General features: G+C 38.2%; 3 protein-coding genes across 3 annotated transcripts; all 3 read left to right on the top strand.

Moving 5' to 3' along the window:
* Positions 1–18,525: 18,525 nt before the first annotated feature.
* On the top strand, positions 18,526–20,503 carry LOC140172709 (uncharacterized). Its single transcript, XM_072195841.1, has one exon. The coding sequence runs from the start codon at positions 18,659–18,661 to the stop codon at positions 20,501–20,503; it is 1,845 nt and encodes a 614-aa protein (XP_072051942.1). The 5' UTR covers positions 18,526–18,658.
* A 100-nt stretch (positions 20,504–20,603) lies between these two features.
* On the top strand, positions 20,604–21,149 carry LOC140172708 (beta-1,3-galactosyltransferase 5-like). The gene has a single exon (XM_072195840.1). It carries the CDS (start codon positions 20,604–20,606, stop codon positions 21,147–21,149), a length of 546 nt encoding a protein of 181 aa, XP_072051941.1.
* LOC140172707 (lactosylceramide 1,3-N-acetyl-beta-D-glucosaminyltransferase-like) lies at positions 21,146–21,754 on the top strand. The gene has a single exon (XM_072195839.1). The coding sequence runs from the start codon at positions 21,146–21,148 to the stop codon at positions 21,752–21,754; it is 609 nt and encodes a 202-aa protein (XP_072051940.1).
* Positions 21,755–22,054: the final 300 nt, after the last annotated feature.

Here is a 22,054-nt window from a genome sequence, read left to right as displayed (position 1 = left end):
CTGATTTGTGTTCTTCTGGAAAAAGACGGGTGAATCGTGTTTTCATGACAGTGGCAGTGTTGTCTACATGATCTACGCATCGGTGTGGCAGATTGATGTGGAAAATGGATTACGAGAGGCTGTCTTCAGGTTCTAGCCTGCTTGGATTCCTTGCTAAATGACCAGACATTTGGTATGATATTTTGACTGTTGGACTTTTTACTTGAAGACAATCAAGAGATGTTTATATTTTCACAGATGAAAATGATCAGTAATATATCAGTTTATAAAAAAATAAACAGCAATGAAACATTATATTGTTTTAATTTAGTATTATCATGCACATGGACAAATGTGTGCATTATTTCACATGCAAAAACTCCAGCCAGAGTACAAAAATGTGTGTAAGATTTTTTATTGGATTGTTGTAATAAGCGACGAGCGTTTGGGATTGCAGCAGTAGTGAGCAAGTCAATCGAGTCGACATTTCTTTAAAAATTGAAATGAAGGGATAAAGTAATATAATATGGTCGTCAAAAAACTGTTGTGTTTAAAATAAGATTTTATCACAAAATGTGCGTATTGATCAGGATTTCATGATGAATTTAAATTTCTGGACAAGTGTTTGGTATTGCAGCTATAGTGCGCAATTAGTCAAGCAACATTTCATATAAACATGGACATGTATAACTTAATTCATTATGTTTTGGAGAGATGGAAACTTGTGTGAGATTATCATTGGAGAAGAAATTTATCACATAAATTTTATTTGTATTTATGGCAAATGTACGTTTGGAGAATATTTTATAAAATGAATTAAAACGTGCATTAAAAACAAATGTATGCATGAAATTATATTTATGCACACAAAACGATGTAAATTTAACGCGATTTAAATGTGCATTTTTGAGATGATTGACACAATCATATAGGAGTTCGGGGAGTGTCACGTGGTAATGTTATCAATGCGCGATTAATTGCAATATGCGCTCAAACTAGTACGCGGCGTGGCGCGCTATGTCCGCAGATTTGCGTAGCGCCATGATTGCGAATGTATTTTATTATTGTAATTCACTTTTGAATGTGACGGCAAAGGAACAAACAGGCCTCTTCAATAATGTCCGACCGTGATGTCGTAAAACTATAAAATTCGGAAAGAGGAGAGAGAGGATGCGGAGAGAGAAATAAACATGTAAAGGACTCTAAGTCTAAGAATTATTGTAAAACGTCGCTTGATGGTGTGATAATTGTGTGATTTCATAGATTTACTACGGAGGATCGTCGGCAAGCACGTAACATGGTGGCAGCGAACGTAACACCATTATATACCACTCAAACCAGTGGCGTAACCAGTGGGGCGCCGGGGGGGGGGGGGGGGCAAGTTGCCCCCTGGACACAATAAAACTGGGAAGAAGAGCAAAAAAGGGGGAAGGAGAGAAAAGAGGGAAGAAAAAAGGGGAAGGAGAAGAGAAAAAAGGGGAAAAAAGAGGGAAGAAGAGAAAGGGAAGAAGAGAAAGGGGAAAGAAAGTGGGAAGAAGATCTATACTACTTTCATTGTGAAATTTTGTACTCTGAACACTGGATTTTTAGCTTCTAATATGCCAAAAACCATGAGCTTCTGGACCCCTGGACCCTCTGAACTCCTGGACCCCACCCGTTTATCACTTCGCGGCAAGCCGCTCGCGATTCGCACATAAATAATACAACTTTTGGTCAAAACTTGGGAAATTTTTCAATCTGGTTACGCCCCTGACTCAAACTCAAATAATATTTTTCTGAATTTATCCTTAAAGTGTCCAGGGCAGGGGTCCATTTCATTCAACTTTTATCCCTTCATAACTCAAGTAACCAGTAACCGAAATGCCCTTTTAAAGGCCCATTCAGTGATTTGCTCATCCGGACGATTGTAAAAATCATCAAAATTCAGATTTTTGTACCTTTGTAATTGGCATAGATGTGCTAACATAGCCTGCTAGTGGTTCGGTCGAAAGCCGTGTATTTTAGACAAAATAAAGCATTTACATGAATCTGGACTTTTGATACTGACAGTACAAAAAGTCCGACTCGAGATCGAAAGAAGCTCACTCTCCACGTACCAACACGCGTTGCATATTGTTTCTACTACTTATTACATCAGTAGCTACTATTTTAAACAAAATACACAATCATAACTGTTTTTCATATTTGAATTGACCGTTAGTTTGCCTCGGTGACCTTTAATTGCTTATTTTGTTTTCTACTACAAAAATTAAGCGTCTGTTTTAAATCAATTTAGACTCTACTTCCCCGTGTTAGAAACACTGGACTAGGAAGTTTTCCAGTCGATTGGTGGCGCACTGTACGACAATCTCGATTTTCTCGAGTCCATCTGAGTTGAAGTAGAAAACCTTTCTAAAACTTCTGTCTTTTGACTAATTTGTCGATGTATTCAGGGGAAAAGTGGTTTAATGAAATTCTGTAGACTTATTCTTTATTTCTAAGCAACTCTGACAAATTTCCATTTTTTTAATGTTCCTGTGAAATCACTGAAAGGGCCTTTAAGTGTCTGTTTATTATTATTATTATTGACAAATCCATTAAATTTAAATGGATTTGTCAAGCAAAAATGTTTGAATTATTTTTAGGGTCTTTGTTTTTATACATTAAGTTAAACCTCCCCAGACTTGGCCCCTTCAACACTAAACCAAAACATTTTGTATGTTTAAGTGAGCAAATAGATACTAAAGCAGTATTCAGACTTTTTATTGTATGTAAAATATTGTATGTAACATATATACGTTATTTAATCTATTGCAATTCTATTTCCAGTAATGTTTAAGTTCTAACGAATGTTTGATGACGAAAAATCGATAATATATTTCTGCTAGATATTACATGTAACATATTATTGATTTTTCATCATCAAACATTCGTTAGAACTTAAACATTACTGGAAATAGAATGGCAATATATTAAATAACGTATATATGTTACATACAATATTGTACATCTAATACTCGGAGTCTGTGGAGCGCTTAAGGGATGGGTTTATATGTGTGTTAATGGAGGAGAAATGGGAGGATTTTGGCATGTTTGCTGTGATTGTTTGCCTAGCAATATTGATCACAAGTACACAATTGATGGTGCATATCAAGGACCAAACTCTATAGTTTTATATTTGAGCACGATCACTTCTGTAAGGTCATGGGAAATTATGTAAATCGGCTTTTATATTTGATGTTGCATATCGGCTGACACACTTTTATTTTGAACCCAGTATTTCACAAAGTCCCTGTACTCTGATGACCCTATGAATTTTTGCTGGTATGTTGAGCACTTTAAACAATTAATTATAGTACTTACCTCCTACTTTAGGAACATGCGTATGCCTTAATGTATGTCGACCATGTCAACAACCCAGTGTAGTTTTACATGGTTGGAAAAGTCTATTTCCTTTAAGCTATTTTGCCAATCATAATTCATAAATTGTCCAACTTTTTGACAAAAAGAGTTTTGCAACTATTCCGCCAGCAAGGAAACACAAATTTATGTGTATCCAGTGCGTCCGTTACGTGTAAATAGTTCAGTTTATTGTCAAGTTGTGCCTCTATACGCCATATTTACGGAATTGATGATACGAGCTGATACTGAATTTTTGAACCCAAATTTCTTGAAATATACATTACCTTTTAACTTCTCGCCACGAAATTGGATTCATAAGAAGGTCAAATACAAGCCTTCCATTATGGCTGGTATCATCATCTCGATTGGTGTCTTGTGTTAGTATTATTCCATATTTTGCTGGTAGAAGTTCAATGAAACCCTCCATAATTCACGACTACTGTCACTTGTGTTATAAACTCGATGTGTTTACTATATTGTCGCTTTCGGGTCCGCGACTAATCGCAGGGACCGGTCTATCATTAGCTATTCTATACACTTTTCAATAGCCTTATTGTGATGTGTGGGAGTTTTAAAAGCCGAGCCATGAACAAAATATAATGCGAGCACCGGGGGCATCAACTTTAGAGGTGACGGTATGTGCCTGTCAATATATGCCTCTCTTTTGAAGCCGACTATACCCGATGACCAGGCACCTTCAGTTTTCAAAATATTATACCCAATGACCCCTTTTTCATTTTGATTGTACATAATGACCCTTTTTTTTTTTTATTAAAAAACCCAACGTTTTATACTGATATTCTCCTCCTTCGCGACGCTTGTAGGCACATATACCCATCAATTCTAAAGTTGAGTGCCCCGGGCGAGCGCATACTGCGGGCCAATGAACAATGAGATAGTGGCTTTTCTGATATTGCTTTGAGGAACTGTTGAAGTATAAATCAGCCAACGAGTAGGTGTGTCCAAATTGCACATCTTGAATTGAGACCAAGACATGCTGTTATTTCAATTGTTATACCGTTCCGGCTGGTTTATTACCTACCATTGCCTACGAGATGCAGTTCTAAGGTGACAGAGGGACAGGTCTGCAATTCGATTCCACAACCATTCATACCTTTCATCTGTTTTATTGTATTATCGTGCGAATTGCTCCGTGGTACCTTACGGGTACCTGAATTTTATTTGAATGAAGATGACTCTGTCATGCTCGACGTCATATTGCATAATTTCTATACAGTATATGCAATAAACCAACCAGAACAGTATAACAATTGAAATAATAGGCAGTTCTAAGATAGGTTAAGAAGAATATAACGTCACAATTCTGTATTATTATTCAAGGTTGTAACGTGTGTCTATGCTGTCATGTAGGCCTACCTGGCAACAGACACGCCTCGTACAAACAGATGAAATTTGTAGAAAAGCGTGATTATGACAAAAAACATTAAAAATGATACTTTGAGGTATTGTTTTTTTAATTTTTGTATGGCAGATCATACATACACATGTGCTGAGGTCAAAAAGGTAAAAATTTTGTTTTTGACCCCTGACTCACCTGTCATTCCAAACAACCCCTTAAGAAAAGAAAAGAACAATGCTGTTTCTAGGTTTTCTTTATTTAGAAAATATCTATTGTGATTTTTTTAAATACCTTTTTTAATCTGCAGGTTGAAAGGGGATCATAAATATTCTTGAATATGAAGAAATATGATTTTGTGTGTGTTGGAGAGACCCACTGTAAATTCCCATTCCAATTTGCAGCAAAAAGTAATGGATTGAAAAACATGCATTATGCATTTGACTTTTTAGATCTGCTACAGGAAACAGACATGTTTTGTTTTATTTGGCCTAATATGAAATTGGTTAATTTTTTCAAACCTGATTTATTCATTCATTTACATATTTGTAATGTTTACATGCACGCCCCAACTTACACCTTAATGGAATCGGCCCGGGGGAATCGGCCAAGTTTGTTGTTTTTGTAGGTTAACAGAGCATTTTTACATAATTTCAAATGCCAATATTAAGTCCCCATAAAACTTCCAATATAGTCAGTGGAGTTCTTCACTTTTACCTTGTTACATTGGCTTAAAATGGATAGAAACCTTTCAAACAGTTATTAATAATATTATTTCAGCATTTTGAGTAAAGAATACCAAAATTAAAATTTGATGGAATCATACATTATGACCTTTTTTTATGTTTGCTGAGTTGATTGCAAAGTGCTTATTCATCCTTGCCAAGAAGTTCTAAGATATTTTGTCCTGGGAATCTGACTTTGTTACATTATATAACCAAACCTTTTCAGGAACTCTGGGCTGATTAAAGTAAACAATATGTATTCACCTGATAATTTCTAGGTTTGAATTTTCTTCTAGATTATATGACCATATCCGGCAACCATATCATCCTAAACCCAAGAATAAGACCAGCCAGGCACTACCATGGTAGCAGACTATTGAAGATTCTCTTGGGACAGTGCCCCATCCCCCTGCCCTGGATTTTGGACTACACCCTCTGCCTTGCTGTAAACCTGCAGACGTCAGGCATAGATTGTAGCAATCCATGCATGAAGAATGAGTGTCATTGTAAAGTACACCTTGATGACAGGTCTGTATGAATCCTGAGATGTTAAATTATCTAGGCATTTTAGCCAATTCATTCTTTTAGAATCTGGTACGTTAGGAGTAGCCTGTCACCCTCTGATTATTTTGAGAATGGTGCATACTCACACAACAAATCGAAGCCCGTTGTTGGCATATTTGAAAATCTCTCTGGGATGGGTGCATCTTTGGGTGTGTGTGCATCTTTGGGTGTGTCCGTTTGAATACATTTGTGTAATATCGTACTCAATCATGGAGCTTTATGGCTAAATAGATAATTATTAATAATAATTGCTGGCTTCAAATTGACTTTACAGTACTAGAACTATATAGCTAGCACTGTTAGCAAACCAACCACTGTTTCCCTCAAATAGCATATGATATCATCATACATCAGACTCCAGCACAGAGCCTGTGCCAGCAGTATCAGCCTTTTAGTGTGGAAAAGCCAAAGCCAAATTTTGTCCCTATTTGTCAATTTTTCATTTTAGTCATTTTAATGACATTTTACTCTTTGCTGTCCCCAATTCCTGTGGGGGACCCCCCCCCAGCTCCCCTGGCTCCTGGCTATGCCACTGGCCTGTGCATATTTATTACAGTACCAAATTTACAACTACTCACCTATGAATGTAAGAGCTCATTGGTGTCAATCCTGGGAGGACAGGGGGGGATGTGTCCCCCACCTTTAGGCAAAGTTACCCATTTTTTTCTTTTCAGCCACTTTGTGACAATTTAGGTAATTGTCCTCCTCCGCACATTTCAAGACAGATTGCCGATATGTTACAACGTGTCCCCCCCCCCCCCAAAAAAAAAAGAATCCAAAAACAAAAACATTTCAAACTTTCAATAGCTAAGAGCAAGTGCCATATTTGATCCCCAAATATTACCCAATTTCATTAGTTTGGCGTGGCAATGGCACTTATTATGCTTATAACCAAGAGAAGAAACTTACTCTCTAAATGTGAAAGAGTGAAAAATCACTCAAAAAGAGTGAAATTTCACTCTTTCAAAGAGCCATCTGAGTGACAACTCTTTTAGAGTGAAGCTCACTCTCAAAAAAGAGTGAACAAATTCACTCCGGAAAAGAGTGAATCAGAAAAGAGCATTTATTTATTTATTTATTCATTTAGGCCTATTTTATATACTAGAATATCACAGCAGTTCATAACAGCTACTATGTGCTTTAAATTGTTGTGAGGCTAGGCCCCAGGTTAGGGTAGGGCCTGGTCTAGGAATATTGAACTGGTCTAAAGCTTAAGCACATACACAATGTGTCGAACTTCAGTGTGGGATATGATGAATGATGAAAAACTATGGATTTAGTGAAGCTAATAGTCAAACTGTTCAATGGTGAGTACACTTAGGTGTAGGACATAACACTTGGCAAATACCATGTTTACGGTCACAGTCTGGAGAAGCGTGATGCGGCGTAACCTACATAAGCTTACATATGCGTACATGTAAACCGGCACTGGGCCGGTAACAAACTGCTCACATATGACTTAAGCTTACTGCCGCCGTTGTCTCCAGACCAAGTGTATACTTGCTACGAGTTATGACCTACACATAAATGTAATCACTATTGAGTATGCTGTCTATTTCTTCATCAAATCCGCTTTCTTTTCGCCATTCATTCACACACTGTTCGCCATTTTGTTACACAAGTTCAACAAACATCGGCCGATTTTCGGCGCTTCTGATTGGCTGACAGTTCACTCCAAGAAAGAGTGAGATTTTGCGCCACTTTGGAGTGAGTGAGGCTCACTCGAAATCGCGAGTGAAATTATGTGTACTGTTTTCACTCTTTTAGAGCTAAAACCCACTCTTTTAGAGCTAACTTAAATTCACTCTGAAATTCAGAGTGGTTTTTCAATCTTTTACATTTAGAGAGTAGAATCAGGGATAGCGCGAGCACAAAAAATCAACGGGTCCAATTTAATTTTTCTGGACCCTTTGGTCCAATGAGAATTTAAGGAGTCGACCTTGTGTTGATATGCGATTTCAGCTATGTTAGCGCTAGCGTCATATTGTATCATAGGCTGGCAACACCGTGTTTACATTGCTGTGATAATATACGTGACGAGAGTCAATACCGGTAGTTTTGGTTCGGTTATTTAAAGTGGTTATAAATCCCTTATAAACCCCTTTCTCAAGCCCAAGGAAATAACACATGATGTCCAGAAGTGGACTCCACCTAAGGATGCAGAAGAATTCTGAAAAATCGACGGGTGAAGAGTACAGAACGTCACGCAAAGTGTGAGCACTGTAGCTAAAAATAGACTAAAAACTTTCAAGTCAAAATTTTCGCCGCTCGGACCAGTGCACCCAATCCACGCCAAAATTTCAAATTTCATCCAGAGGGCGCTGTTTATATACCAGCTAGTACCGGACACGATTGAAAACAAATCAAAATGAACTCGTTTCACGCACCAGTAATGAACTGGGACAGTCCAGACCTCCCAAAAGAATTTAAGAGATTCAAGCAGCACTGTCTTTTCACATTTAAAGGCCCACTGGCAGATAAACCAGAGCTACGTACGTCAAGTCAATTATTTAATGACATACATGGGTGATAAAGGCAGAGGTCTACAGCACATTTGAATGGAAGCCAGCAGTTCCAGCAGATGAAGAAAATAACATTGCAGCCCAACCTGCTGAGGATGCCACGCTTGATGGAGTGTTTGGTAAATTTGAAGCATATGTTGCACCAAAGAAAAACAAAATCAGAGCAACGGTAACATTCAATAACAGATATCAACAGTCTACAGAGAAATTTGACAATTTCGTAACAGACTTGAAAATTCTTGTCAAAGCATGCGGGTACCAGGAAGAAGACTGAATGATCGGGGATGCCATAGTATTACGTGCTAGGGAAACGGTGGTCAGAGAAAAATGCCTGGACAAAGGAGATGAGCTGACACTATCTAAAGCAATTCAGATTGGTCAAAACCAAGAAACAGCCAAAGAAAGCAGAAAGCGATGTCTCAAAAAGCTGAAACAAATCTCCACGCAATCAAGAAGACACAGAGAAGTCATAACCACGGTGCAAAGCCAAAGAATGGATCCGACAGAGGTTCAGACAAGAAGAAACAGATGTCGGACAAGACATTCCAGTGCAAGAAGTGCGGCAGAAGGCATAAACCAAGGTCATGTCCTGCATGGGGAACAACTTGTAAATCCTGTGGACAGAAAAATCACTGGCTGACTCATTGCCCTTCAGCGAAGAAAGTCGACCAAATCGGCACAGCTGAAAGCACATATGAGCCTGAAGAGTTCTTCGTAGATGTGCTAGTCACAGAAGACAGCGATGAAGAAGAGTGGATTTTACCAATGAAGATCAACAATATCACAGTACCGTTCAAACTGGATACTGGGGCTGGATGCAATGTTCTACCAATAGGTGAATATAAAAGACTAAAACCCAGACCAGAAATGAAGAGGACTGATGTGAAGGTTAAAGGGATTACTGGAGCACGCATACCCATAATTGGTGTTTGCATGGCACAAGTAACATACAAATCAGGAACAGTACTATTACCATTCCACATCTCAAAGGAGGGTGGAAGAAATAATAGGTATCAACCAGTGTTAGGATTGAAAGCCTGTAAGAAGCTAGAGTTGGTCAAAGCTATCTGGAACATAGAAGCTTTAGGTGGACCATCAGTCACAAGATACAAGATCCTTCAAGAAGAATTTGGAGATGTGTTCAAGGCCTCGGATGTCTACCGGTGAACACAAGATCAACGTAGACAAAGAAGTGATCCCGTGAAGAATGCCTGTCGGAAGGTTCCATTTCCGGTCAGAGAGAAGTTGAAAGCACAACTCGACAAAATGGAACAAATGCAAGTCATTGCCAAGATAGATGAACCAACTGATTGGGTTCATGCAATGGTAACAGTGGTCAAGAAAGATGGCAACCTAAGAATATGCCTTGACCCCAGAGACTTGAACAAAGCAGTCAAGAGAGAAGATTTCAAGATACCATCAAGAGAAGAGATGATGGCACAGTTTGCAGATGCCAAATATTTCTCTAAATTAGACGCCTACTCAGGATTCTGGCAGATCAAGTTGGACGAAGAAAGCTCCAAGTTGTGTACATTCATCACACCGTTTGCCAGATATCGGTTTCTGAGGCTCCCGTTTGGAATCTCAATGGCTCCTGAAGCATTCCATCGCAAGATCCACTGTCTGTTTGAAGACCTTGATGGAGTTGACACCATGATGGATGATTTCATCGTGTGGGGTGCTACAAGAGAGGAGCATGATGAACGCTCACGGAAAGTGTTGGAGAAATGCAGAAGTGTAAACCTGAAGTTAAATCTTGACAAATGCCAGTTCGGAGTCAACGAGCTGACATACCTAGGAGACGTCCTTAGCGACAAAGGAATTAAACCTGATCCTAAGAAGACTCAAGCAATCCACGATATGCCACGGCCAGAGTGCAAAGGTGACATTCAGAGATTTCTGGGTATGGTTAATTATCAAGCCAAATTCATACCAGATGTATCAGCCAAGGCAGCTCCACTTAGAGCACTGCAAGAGAATCAGAATGAGTGGTTATGGGGTCCTGAGCAAGAGTCGGCATGGAACGACCTGAGAACAACACTGACTACAAGTCCAGTCTTGAAGTTCTACGACCAAGAAACCAACAAAGATCTCCGCTGATGCTTCACAGAACGGCTTGGGCGCAGTCTTACTTCAGCAAGATTCAGATGGTTGGAGTCCTGTAGCCTACGCATCGAAAGCGATGACAGATGCCGAGACTCGCTACGCTCAAATAGAAAAAGAGTGTCTGGCGCTGACAAATGCATGTGAAAGATTTCACCAGTTTGTACATGGTATGACATATGTGGTAGAAACTGATCACAAACCGCTAGTCTCAATCTTCAAGAAGCCGCTAGCAGATAGTCCGCTACGCCTACAGAGAATGCGCATAAGACTCCAGAAGTATGACTTCAACCTGATATACACACCAGGAAAGAAACTGTTCACTGCGGATGCTTTATCAAGAGCATTTGATCAGTCAGAGTCTGCAAAGAAAGATCCATCGCTGGAAGAAGAGGTAGAAGCATACGTAAATGCTATCATGACAACATTGCCAGTAGCTACTACAAGAATGGAGGAGATTAAGGAAGAAACCCTGAAAGATCCTAATCTTACAAAGCTAACCAATGTAATCCTGACTGGTTGGCCAGATGAAAGAAGACAATGTCCACCAGAATGCAGAGAGTACTGGAACTACAGAGAAGAATTATCAGTAGTTCAAGGCATCATCTTTAAGGGCGACAGGATAGTAGTACCCTCAAGTATGCACAATGCCATGTTGGAACAGATCCACAAAGGGCACCTAGGAATTGAAAAGTGCAAGCGTCGTGCAAGGGATGTACTTTATTGGCCCAGAATCAACTCGGACATTGAAGCTATGGTACAAAGTTGCCCAGCATGCATTGGAAACCAAAGAAAACAGCAAGCTGAACCAATGAAACCACACAAGGTACCAGATCGACCGTGGGAGAAAGTTGGGGTGGACCTTTTCACAATAGATGGAAGAGATTATGTTGCTATGGTAGACTACTATTCACAGTACATAGAAATCAGCACCTTGACAAGCAACACCACCAGCAAAGCTGTAATCAATGCCATGAAGTCAAATTTCGCAAGACATGGGACACCAATGGAAGTGATTAGTGACAACGGACCACAATTTACAAGCCAAGAATTTGTAGATTTCAAGAAAGTGTGGGACTTTAAGCACACAACGTCAAGTCCACACTATCCAGCGTCAAATGGCCAGGCAGAGAATGCAGTAAAACAAATGAAATCCATGATCAGAAAGGTGACTGCAAGTAAAGAAGACATTTACCTTGCATTACAGATCTATAGAAGCACACCACTGGAGCATGGAAAGTCACCGGCAGAACTTTTGTTCAATAGGCGCATTAGATCTAACCTGCCAATAGCCAAAGTCCTATTAAGCACACTAACAAAGTCTTCAAATTCAACGAAGAAGATGAAAAATGAGTTGAAACGAAGACAGAAAGCAAACTATGATAAGAAAACTGCTTTCTTAGCTCCACTGAAAGTGGGAGATACTGTAAGAGTACAGAATATGGACAAGCCTACTAACAATCCACTTTGGTCACAGAAAGGTGTAATCTTGGAAGTCCTTCCAAATAGATCCTACAAAGTGAAGACTACAACTGGTGAAGTTTACAGAAGAAATCGGCGTCATCTAATGAAAACAACAGAGTCAACACTTCCTGAAGAGTCAGATGAGGAACCAGCTACAAGCCAGCAACCAAGTCAAGCTACAAATCAACAGCCAAGTCAAGCTTCAGAGTTGTCGCCTGCTGCAAGCAAGTCACCAGCAACAGCACCAGTTCGTAGAAGTAGTCGCAAGTCAAGTTAAACCCAAAATACTACAGCGAGGAGTATACCGCTTAGACATTTGTTAAAGTTACATTCATTATTGTGTGGTAGCAAGATAACTATTGCATAAATAATATGTTGTTAAAGAAGTTGTAAAACAAATTTGGACAATTGTACATGCATCACAAGAAGTTTGAATGTATGAAAAGTTTGAGCAGTTTTGTATGGTATATTATGCAACTTTACATACCATAAAAGTTTGAGTTTAAAAGTTACTCTAGAATAGTTAAATGAAACAGTGATTGGTAACTAAGCAGATATGTTTGGATATCTTTTCTTAGAACATGTTTGGAAATCAGCATGTCCAAATTCATGCTAGCAAATTTCAATGTTTTGTCAAAAGATTTTACTAATTTGTAAATCTGCATAGTTAAGATCTCACTGCATCATACATGTAGTTATGTTTGTTGGAACTTTGAACATCTTAATTTGTTAAAGCAGAATGAGTTCTATAATTCTGAAATGTTAAAAGTGTTTAAACTTCACACATGTTAAAGACAATCAAAGACTCAAAAATGACTCAAAATATAGATGTAAACACTGCAGTGAAGCTTTATTCATCACTATAATATTTTACACTGCACAGGATTTGAAATGCATATTTGTAAAGCGCTTTTATGGAAAACAGCTAAAATGCAAGGATACAGCAGAACTGAAATAACTCTGAACATTTGAGAACTTTCAAAAGCATTGTGAACTTTCAAAAGTATCAAGTTTTGCTGAACTTTATCTTTTCCGTCAAAAGGGGGAAGATGTGTTGATATGCGATTTCATCTATGTTAGCGCTAGCGTCATATTGTATCATAGGCTGGCAACACCGTGTTTACATTGCTGTGATAATATACGTGACGAGAGTCAATACCGGTAGTTTTGGTTCGGTTATTTAAAGTGGTTATAAATCCCTTATAAACCCCTTTCTCAAGCCCAAGGAAATAACACAGACCTGTCCGAAATTCTAAACTTTGGAACTTGCCAAATATTCCAGTGAAATTATTAGTGTCGTTGGCCTATGGTGATTTGGAAGATTTACTGATCTTTTTATTTTTTTCCTTTTGATCGACGATTCTTATACTGATTTACGCCTCCGTGCATCGGAAAACTAAGGAGTCCATACAGTTTTTATCGGACCCTTTGGTCACTTTCAACTTGTGAGGAGTCCAAAATGGCCAAAATAAAAAAATAAGGAGTCCCTGGACGTGCAAACTCCTTAAATGCGACCCCTGCTTAGAATCCCAGCAGCTTAGAATTGTGAGCCAATAGAAACCTTGAGTAGATTCTTGATTCTTTAGAATAGAATCTTTAAAATTTAATTAACTTCTAGAGCCTGAAATTTATTGGTAAGAAAGTACAGAACTACAGTTTGTCCACTCTGAAGTACAAAGTGACAACGCGCGCGCGCGTATACAGCGTGTTGTGCTGCAGGTATGCGTGCCTTTAAAGTCGGCACAATGTGTGCGTCCGCGCCGGTACTTTGTACTTCAGAGTAGACTGACTATATCCTTGTCTGCACAAAATCTACCCAAGTTGGAAGGGAAGAATTGATATGAAAATTCAACAAGTTTATCATATCTCGCCCTTGTCAACAACATCCTTGAGGAAGTATACATGACACAAGATCATGCTACTGCACACTATTCATTGTCTATATTGCTTTTATTATAAGGAAATTAGATAAATTGAATTGCAGTGATTCTAATATCCTGTCATACTAATTTCACTATGAGCCCAAATAGTCAGCCTCATTCACAGTCACAAAGTTCAATAACCTCCATTCACTAAACATAACTCAAGAATTGAACTCAAGTTGTGAATAAATAAATAAATTTTGGATTTTATATAGCGCATTTTCCAGAGGATTCAAAGCACATTTTCAAGAGGATTCAAAGTTGTAGGGTATGAGGGACCATTCACAAACACTTGTTAGGGGCCTGATGCAAACAATTTCACCACAAATATTTTTCAGGCCCCCCTTTTCAGATCTCAAAAATTTCAGGGCCCCCCTTTTTGACATGAAAATTATGGATCAACGCCATAGAAAAGCATAAACTCAATTTATTTGTGGTCAATTTTTTCAGAGCCCCCCCCTTTGGAGGGTTAAAACTTTTAATGGCCCTTTTTTAATGGCCCCCCCCTTTTTGCATCAGGCCCCCAACAAGTGTTTGTGAACGGTCCCTGAGTTTTTGTACGTAATACATTAAAAGGTCGCTTGATGAATGTACAAAGACAGTGAGGTTCAGTGGCGGATCCAGGATTTTTGAAAAGGGGGGGCACAAACTTCGAATAATCGAGCTAGTGCCGTTTGTCGCGCTTATGCGCGACTCAGGGGGTGTCTGAGGGGATGTGCCCCCCTCAGAAGTGAGAAACTTTTACAAAATAAAGCCTAATTGAAGCCATTTGATGGACCATTTTGGTACTATTATTGTGAACAATTTTAATTTGAAAAAGCTGACAATTTGTGATATGACGGTCCAATTGAAGTCATTAGTCGACAAGTTTTCACTATTATTGTGTAAATTATTGCTTTAAACATAACTCTTGGGTCGGGTGTCCAAAGCAGAAGCGAAAAGGTTAACTTCTTTATGCATATTCAGGGGGTGTCTGAGGGGGGATGTGCCCCCTCAGAAGTGATAAAACTTGTGCAAAATGAAAACCGAATTGAAGCCATTTGGTGGACCATTTTGGCACTATTATGTGTAAAATTTTAATTTGAAATAGCTGAAAATTTGCGAAATGACGGTCCAATTGAAGTCATTTGTTGACAAGTTTTCACTATTATTGTGTAAATTAACTATTTTAAACTGTTGCGATTTGGTAGTTCACAGCATCTTGCAGGTAGGGAGATTTGGCCAAAATTGCATTGATCATTTCATAGCAAGCGTGTAGAAGAATTCATATATCACATATACTTTTGTAGGGCCTGTGGTTCTTGAGTTATGTTATAAAGAGGGCTGAAACAACAACACTTTTGTAAAACGTACATAACTTAACAAAAAATCAAGCACGTTTTCAAAGTATATGATTTATAGAATGAACTTTTGCAAAACATCAAAGTGTTATTTTTTCAATAATATAGGGGCCTATTGATTTAAATAATGAAAATCGATATACGCAGGGGGTGTCTGAGGGGGGATGTGCCCCCTCAGATGTAAGAATTGTGTATTTTGTAAAGTTTCAATTTGAAAAAGCCGAAAAATTGTGAAATGACGGGCGGGCCCAATTGAAGTCATTTATCGACAAATTTCACTACTAATGTGTACTATTGTTTTAAACTTATAGGGTCTGGTGTCCAAAGCAGAGGTGAAAATGGCAACTTCTTTATGCATACGCAGGGGGTGTCTGAGAAGTTAGAAAATGTATGAAAATGAAGCCCCAATTGAAGCCACTCGTAGATCATTATTCACTATTACTGTAGGCCTAATTATTAGGTTATTGCTTAAACATGCCAAAGTTAAAACATGAAGTGTACGGATATCCAAAACAGAAGTAAAAACGGCCACCAGTTCAGAAGATGGAAAATTTTGCAAAATGAAGGTCCCATTTAAGTCATTTAGTGCATAATTTTTACACTATTATCTTTTAACTCAATTTGAAAAATTTAGTACACTGGTCCAGACTTTACAAACACTTTTGGACTTAGGCCTACTAAACTAAAGCACGGATTGATGTTGAAGTCAGCATTGAGTTCGTCTTAATACTGATGTTGGTGACAAAATGTGACGGGCCCTGCGTATCGGCGGGCCCGCAGTAATTTCACAGGCTTTTGGGCAGAGGACCCGCCTTCAAGCAATGCCTAAAATAATAACAGATAACATGGATAAGTAGGCTTGATTCTACTCAATTATGTGCAAATATTATTTTCTCTCTCTTCTTCTCCATTTCTCTTTTCTTTCTCTCATTTTCGCCCCTTCTCTTCTCTCCTTTTCTCATTTTTCTTAGCCGCGAAGGGAGCGGGTGCGCACGGGCCAGTGTGCCCTTCCACCTGCCCAAAACAGAAGCCTAAGTGGGTACTTCTTTATCCATATGCGGAGGGAGGGTGTCTGAAGGAAGATAGGCCCCCTCAGTATTTGGAAAAAAATTAGGTCGAATTAAAGCCATTTCATGGACCATGAAAGGGGACACAGTTCGGGTGTGCCCCTGCATGGATCCGCCACGGCATGGGAGGCCGTTGATCATGATCAAATTGCGATTTATATCTTCCACAAAACATGTAAAAATGTAAAGCAAAACAGGGTTTTTACTTTAGGGTTTTTACTATTTTTCCAACAAAATTGTAAAAAAAAATAAAAAATAGGACCCTCGAAAAGGGGGGGCCCGGGCCCGGTGTGCCCATGCCTGGATCCGCGCCTGGTGAGGTTAATTAACCCTCTTCATATGGGTGTCAACTGCAGACAAGTTATGTCAAAAACTTTTTATGATAAACCCTATGACCATGATGACTATCAGCACACACAGCATGAACCCTAGAACTAATGAGCCAGTTTTGTAACACAGACTACGAAAGGGGGAGGGTGCAATCCCACTTATTTTCAATTATAAACTTCACATACCATTATATTTGGTACTGATTAATTATTCCAGTGATACCAAAATAGGTACAAACATTCCCCACATAATGTCACTATGATGTTATAATGTGAGAGCCTCATGCAAAATTGGGAAGTTCTGGCTATGTACATAAGCTTACATATATGTATATATATCTACAGTCCAACCTCGCTTATCTGGACCTCTTTTATATGGATCTCTCTATTATCCGGACATGGGATCTTCATAGAAAAACATGTTTTCAATGCTTTGAGAGCTTGGTTTTATGATGCACTGAAGCATTTAGAAGGCCATAATTATGTGGCGTTAAGCACTCAAATACCCTCTTTCAGTGTTATTACCCCATTTTGAGTAACCTTTTGCTGTCCCAATGTTTAGCACTTCAGGCATTCAATGCAGAATTATCATACAATTCACTTATCCGGCCATTGCTTGGTCCCAGCATCGCGGATAAGAGAGGTTGGACTGTATAGGCAAAATTGATTTTTGGCTAAAAATTCTACGAACATTTGATTTTCACAGAATTTTCTAAAAAATGGAAATGACTATTTCAAACGAACAAACAAGTAAGAAGTCATTATCTCTTCAAATAATTTTACTACAAAAGTACAATACAAGGTATTTCCTTCTGATATCAAATAATTTTGAGTTTTTGATATGCAACACAATCTGGTCCATGGGGGCCAAAGGCGGCAAATTTGAAACTAAGATAAAAGCAAATATATGGAGTAAAAAAAACCAATAAAATAGACATCAAAAAACTTCATAACTTTAGAAACAAGTATGCTAGACCTTTGGTGTTTTCAGTAAATGATAGCCTATTGTATGTATAATGTAAATAATTACAGTAACTCAATTTTCAGAAATGCCTCCTTTGGCCCCCATGGACCAGATCGTGTCACAAATATGCGATGTAATACAAATTTTATGGCAAATTATTAAAAATTGATTCTTTTTATATTTTTGTACTGTTAAAACAGTCCTTGAAGTAAACTTTATAAATATCTAATGATATGATTATGTACTTAGAGTGTATGTAGCCGGGAGGAAATTAAAGCCTGAAAATTTTGACATTTCGTATTGAAAATATACACATTTTCCCAAAAGGACCTACATTTTTAGGTGTTAAATATCAAAAATATAAAAAGTACCAATTTTTAATAATTTGCCATAAAATTTGAATTACGTCACAAATTTTTTAAAATCTAAATTATTTGATATCAGAAGGACATTCCTCGTATTCAGAATGCAATTTGGTGTGTCTGATGCCGGGGTCTATAGTGCTCTTGGGTCCCACAATAATTACTGTGCAAACATTGCTATCCGATGCCTTAAACATTACTTTTTCAAATTTAGAATAAAAACCTTGTGTCTAAGTTTAATGAAACACACAATCCTGATAGGCACAGTGGGCCTTCAGAGGTGTTAGAGAATAGTGAGATCAATATAAATAGCTATACATTAATGATATATAAATTATTTACAAAATCGCAGCTGATGGTATTATTGATTCATATTGTCCTATATTGTGTGTTCAATAGTGCCATTATTGTTGTTTTATAGAATGGAACAGTAGCACCACCTATCCTCTAGTGAAAATAGTATTAATTGTTTTGAATTAAACAAAACAATCTGTACTTTGCTCGTCAATATTAAACCAACTGTGCATCTCTGTGGGTTCATTCATTACTTCGGCACCAGACTTCAATCTTTGTGTCAAAATGTATGGAGGAAAACTATTTATCAAATTTGTACTTATCACAATAGCAGCTATCGCCATATTAAGAACTTTGGAATTTTACATTGGGCTATTTCTGATGATACATACATGTGATGTACCACAAGTAGGCGTCAAAACCCAGCACACGATATCAGACCCAGTGCAAAAGACTATTAAGAGTCTTCAAAACGTGAATGAAGCTCTTTTCTCGCAGACTTTAGATGCGGTAATACCGTTACCGCTGTGTCAAAAAGGCAAGATGTTTTTGGTGTCAGTAATTGCTTCATCACCAGAATCATTTGAATCCAGAATGGCTGTTCGGAATGCTCTAAATGCTGAAGGGGCTGGGGCTGTGAGTTCCACCATTTGCTTAGTGTTTGTTCTTGGACTACCTACTACAGAAGGTGAAAATGGCAGGAAGATACAAGACATGGTGGAACAGGAAAGCCAAAGATACCAGGATGTAATTCAAGGAAAATTTCTTGACACTAATTTGAATTCAACTTTAAAATTCCTGATGGGTGTAACATGGGCACACTCCAAGAGCCCCCATGCAAAGTTTATTTTCTTCGGTGATGATAAACTTTTTGTGTCATACAACCGACTCATTGGACTGCTCCTCAAAGTTAAACCAGAAAATGCTGAAATGCTACAAGGGAAGCTTATCAATGCATCTTCCAACGTTTCATCTCGCCCATTCTGTTCATCAGAAGCTGGATTTGTTCTTACAAGGAAAGCAACTGAACGTATTGTCCAAGCTGCCGGGAATATGACTTTAATACCTTTCCCAGATGTCTTCATCGGTGTTATCGCACAGCGTTACAATTGGACAATAATACACAGAGATGGTTTTATGTGGGGTGAGCTTAAGGGCGACTTTTGTAGTTTACCAAATGTAATCACCTTTCGGCTTAGATCAATTTTTAAAAATGCTTCATCAATTCATCAAGCCTGCGCCACATATCATACAAGTATGAAGAAACCACTGTTGAATGAGAAATACTTTCAGCAAATCACAAAACTTGTGCATGACCATCCAGACGCTTGTTACAACAGTATTGGCCAGCCTAAGGATATCTACTTTATAGCACTGATACATTCACGCACAAGCAGCTTTGATAGACGGATTGCTATTCGGAAAACATGGGGATCACAAAAAGTGGTTATGGGTAAAAATATTAAGGTTTTGTTTATATTAGGACTAACCAAAGACAAAGACGAGCAGCATAAGATAGATACTGAGAATGATAAGTACAATGATATTATTCAGGGTAGGTTTAGCGATTCATACAGAAATTTAACATCAAAATTAATCACAGGCTGGAAGTGGGTTTCCGAAAACTGTCGTCATGCAAAATATTACTATAAGGGCGACGATGATGTATTTGTTCTATTCTATAAATTGATTAAACGTATACATGTTTTGAACTTGGAGGATAAAATGATCCAGAAGTCATGCCTGGGACATATAGGTGTATCAACGATAGTAAGAGATAAAAAGAATAAAAAGTATTATGTGTCTGAAACAGATTTAGAAGGAAAAATATATCCCCCCTATCCAGCAGGGGGCAGTTATATTTTGACGACAGACATAATTCCAGGTTTATATCAACAAGCATTGAATACTACCCTGATATCTGTGGATGATGCATACCAAGGCATTGTAGGAGCCAAAATTGGTGTGACATGGCTATATAATAAAGGTTTTCTTCAGAATAGGGGTAAAGAAGATACATGTTCTCTACGTAATGGGAAAGTGTTGACAATGCATGGATTTAAATATTCATCTCTTATATTTAAAACTTGGAATATTTACATAAATGGCACTGAATCATGTGGGCATTAATAACATAATTATAGATTAACAGATCCTGTTCAATGTATTTATGAGCAAAGGATATTATAAAATTTGAGTATTTCTATCTTGAACAAACAAGATACAAGACATGGTGGAACAGGAAAGCCAAAGATACCAGGATGTAATTCAAGGAAAATTTCTTGACACTAATTTGAATTCAACTTTAAAATTCCTGATGGGTGTAACATGGGCACACTCCAAGAGCCCCCATGCAAAGTTTATTTTCTTCTGTGATGATAAACTTTTTGTGTCATACAACCGACTCATTGGACTGCTCCTCAAAGTTAAACCAGAAAATGCTGAAATGCTACAAGGGAAGCTTATCAATGCATCTTCCAACGTTTCATCTCGCCCATTCTGTTCATCAGAAGCTGGATTTGTTCTTACGAGGAAAGCAACTGAACAGATTGTCCAAGCTGCCGGGAATATGACTTTAATACCTTTCCCAGATGTCTTCATCGGTGTTATCGCACAGCGTTACAATTGGACAATAATACACAGAGATGGTTTTATGTGGAGTGAGCTTAAGGGCGACTTTTGTAGTTTACCAAATGTAATCACCTTTCGGCTTAGATCAAGTTTTAAAATGCTTCATCAATTCATCAAGCCTGTGCCACATATCAACCAAGTATGAAGAAACCACTGTTGAATGAGAAATACTTTCAGCAAATCACAAAACTTGTGCATGACCATCCAGATGCTTGTTACAACAGTGTTGGTCAGCCTAAGGATATCTACTTTATAGCACTGATACATTCACGCACAAGCAGCTTTGATAGACGGATTGCTATTCGAAAAACATGGGGATCACAAAAAGTGATTATGGGTAAAAATATTAAGGTTTTGTTTATATTAGGACTAACCAAAGACAAAGACGAGCAGCATAAGATAGATATTGAGAATGATAAGTACAATGATATTATTCAGGGTAGGTTTAGCGATTCATACAGAAATTTAACATCAAAATTAATCACAGGCTGGAAGTGGGTTTCCGAAAACTGTCGTCATGCAAAATATTACTATAAGGGTGACGATGATGTATTTGTTCTATTCTATAAATTGATTAAACGTATACATGTTTTGAACTTGGAGGATAAAATGATCCAGAAGTCATGCCTGGGACATATAGGTGTATCAACGATAGTAAGAGATAAAAAGAATAAAAAGTATTATGTGTCTGAAACAGATTTAGAAGGAAAAATATATCCCCCTATCCAGCAGGGGGCAGTTATATTTTGACGGCAGACATAATTCCAGGTTTATATCAACAAGCATTGAATACTACCCTGATATCTGTGGATGATGCATACCAAGGCATTGTAGGAGCCAAAATTGGTGTGACATGGCTATATAATAAAGGTTTTATTCAGAATAGGGGTAAAGAACAAGGGCGGATCCAGGACTGTTTCCCCCCGGGGTGCTCTAAAAAAATCTTAAATGTAAAAAATGTGCGGGAAGCGGGCATCGGGGGGTGTCTGAGGGGGGATGTGCCCCCCTCAGAAGTAAGAAACATTTGCAAAATGAAGACCTACTTGAACC

The sequence above is a fragment of the Amphiura filiformis genome, chromosome 16, assembly GCF_039555335.1.
Source record: "Amphiura filiformis chromosome 16, Afil_fr2py, whole genome shotgun sequence".
NCBI classification, from domain to species: domain Eukaryota; kingdom Metazoa; phylum Echinodermata; class Ophiuroidea; order Amphilepidida; family Amphiuridae; genus Amphiura; species Amphiura filiformis.
This window is presented reverse-complemented; position numbering and strand designations above follow the sequence as displayed.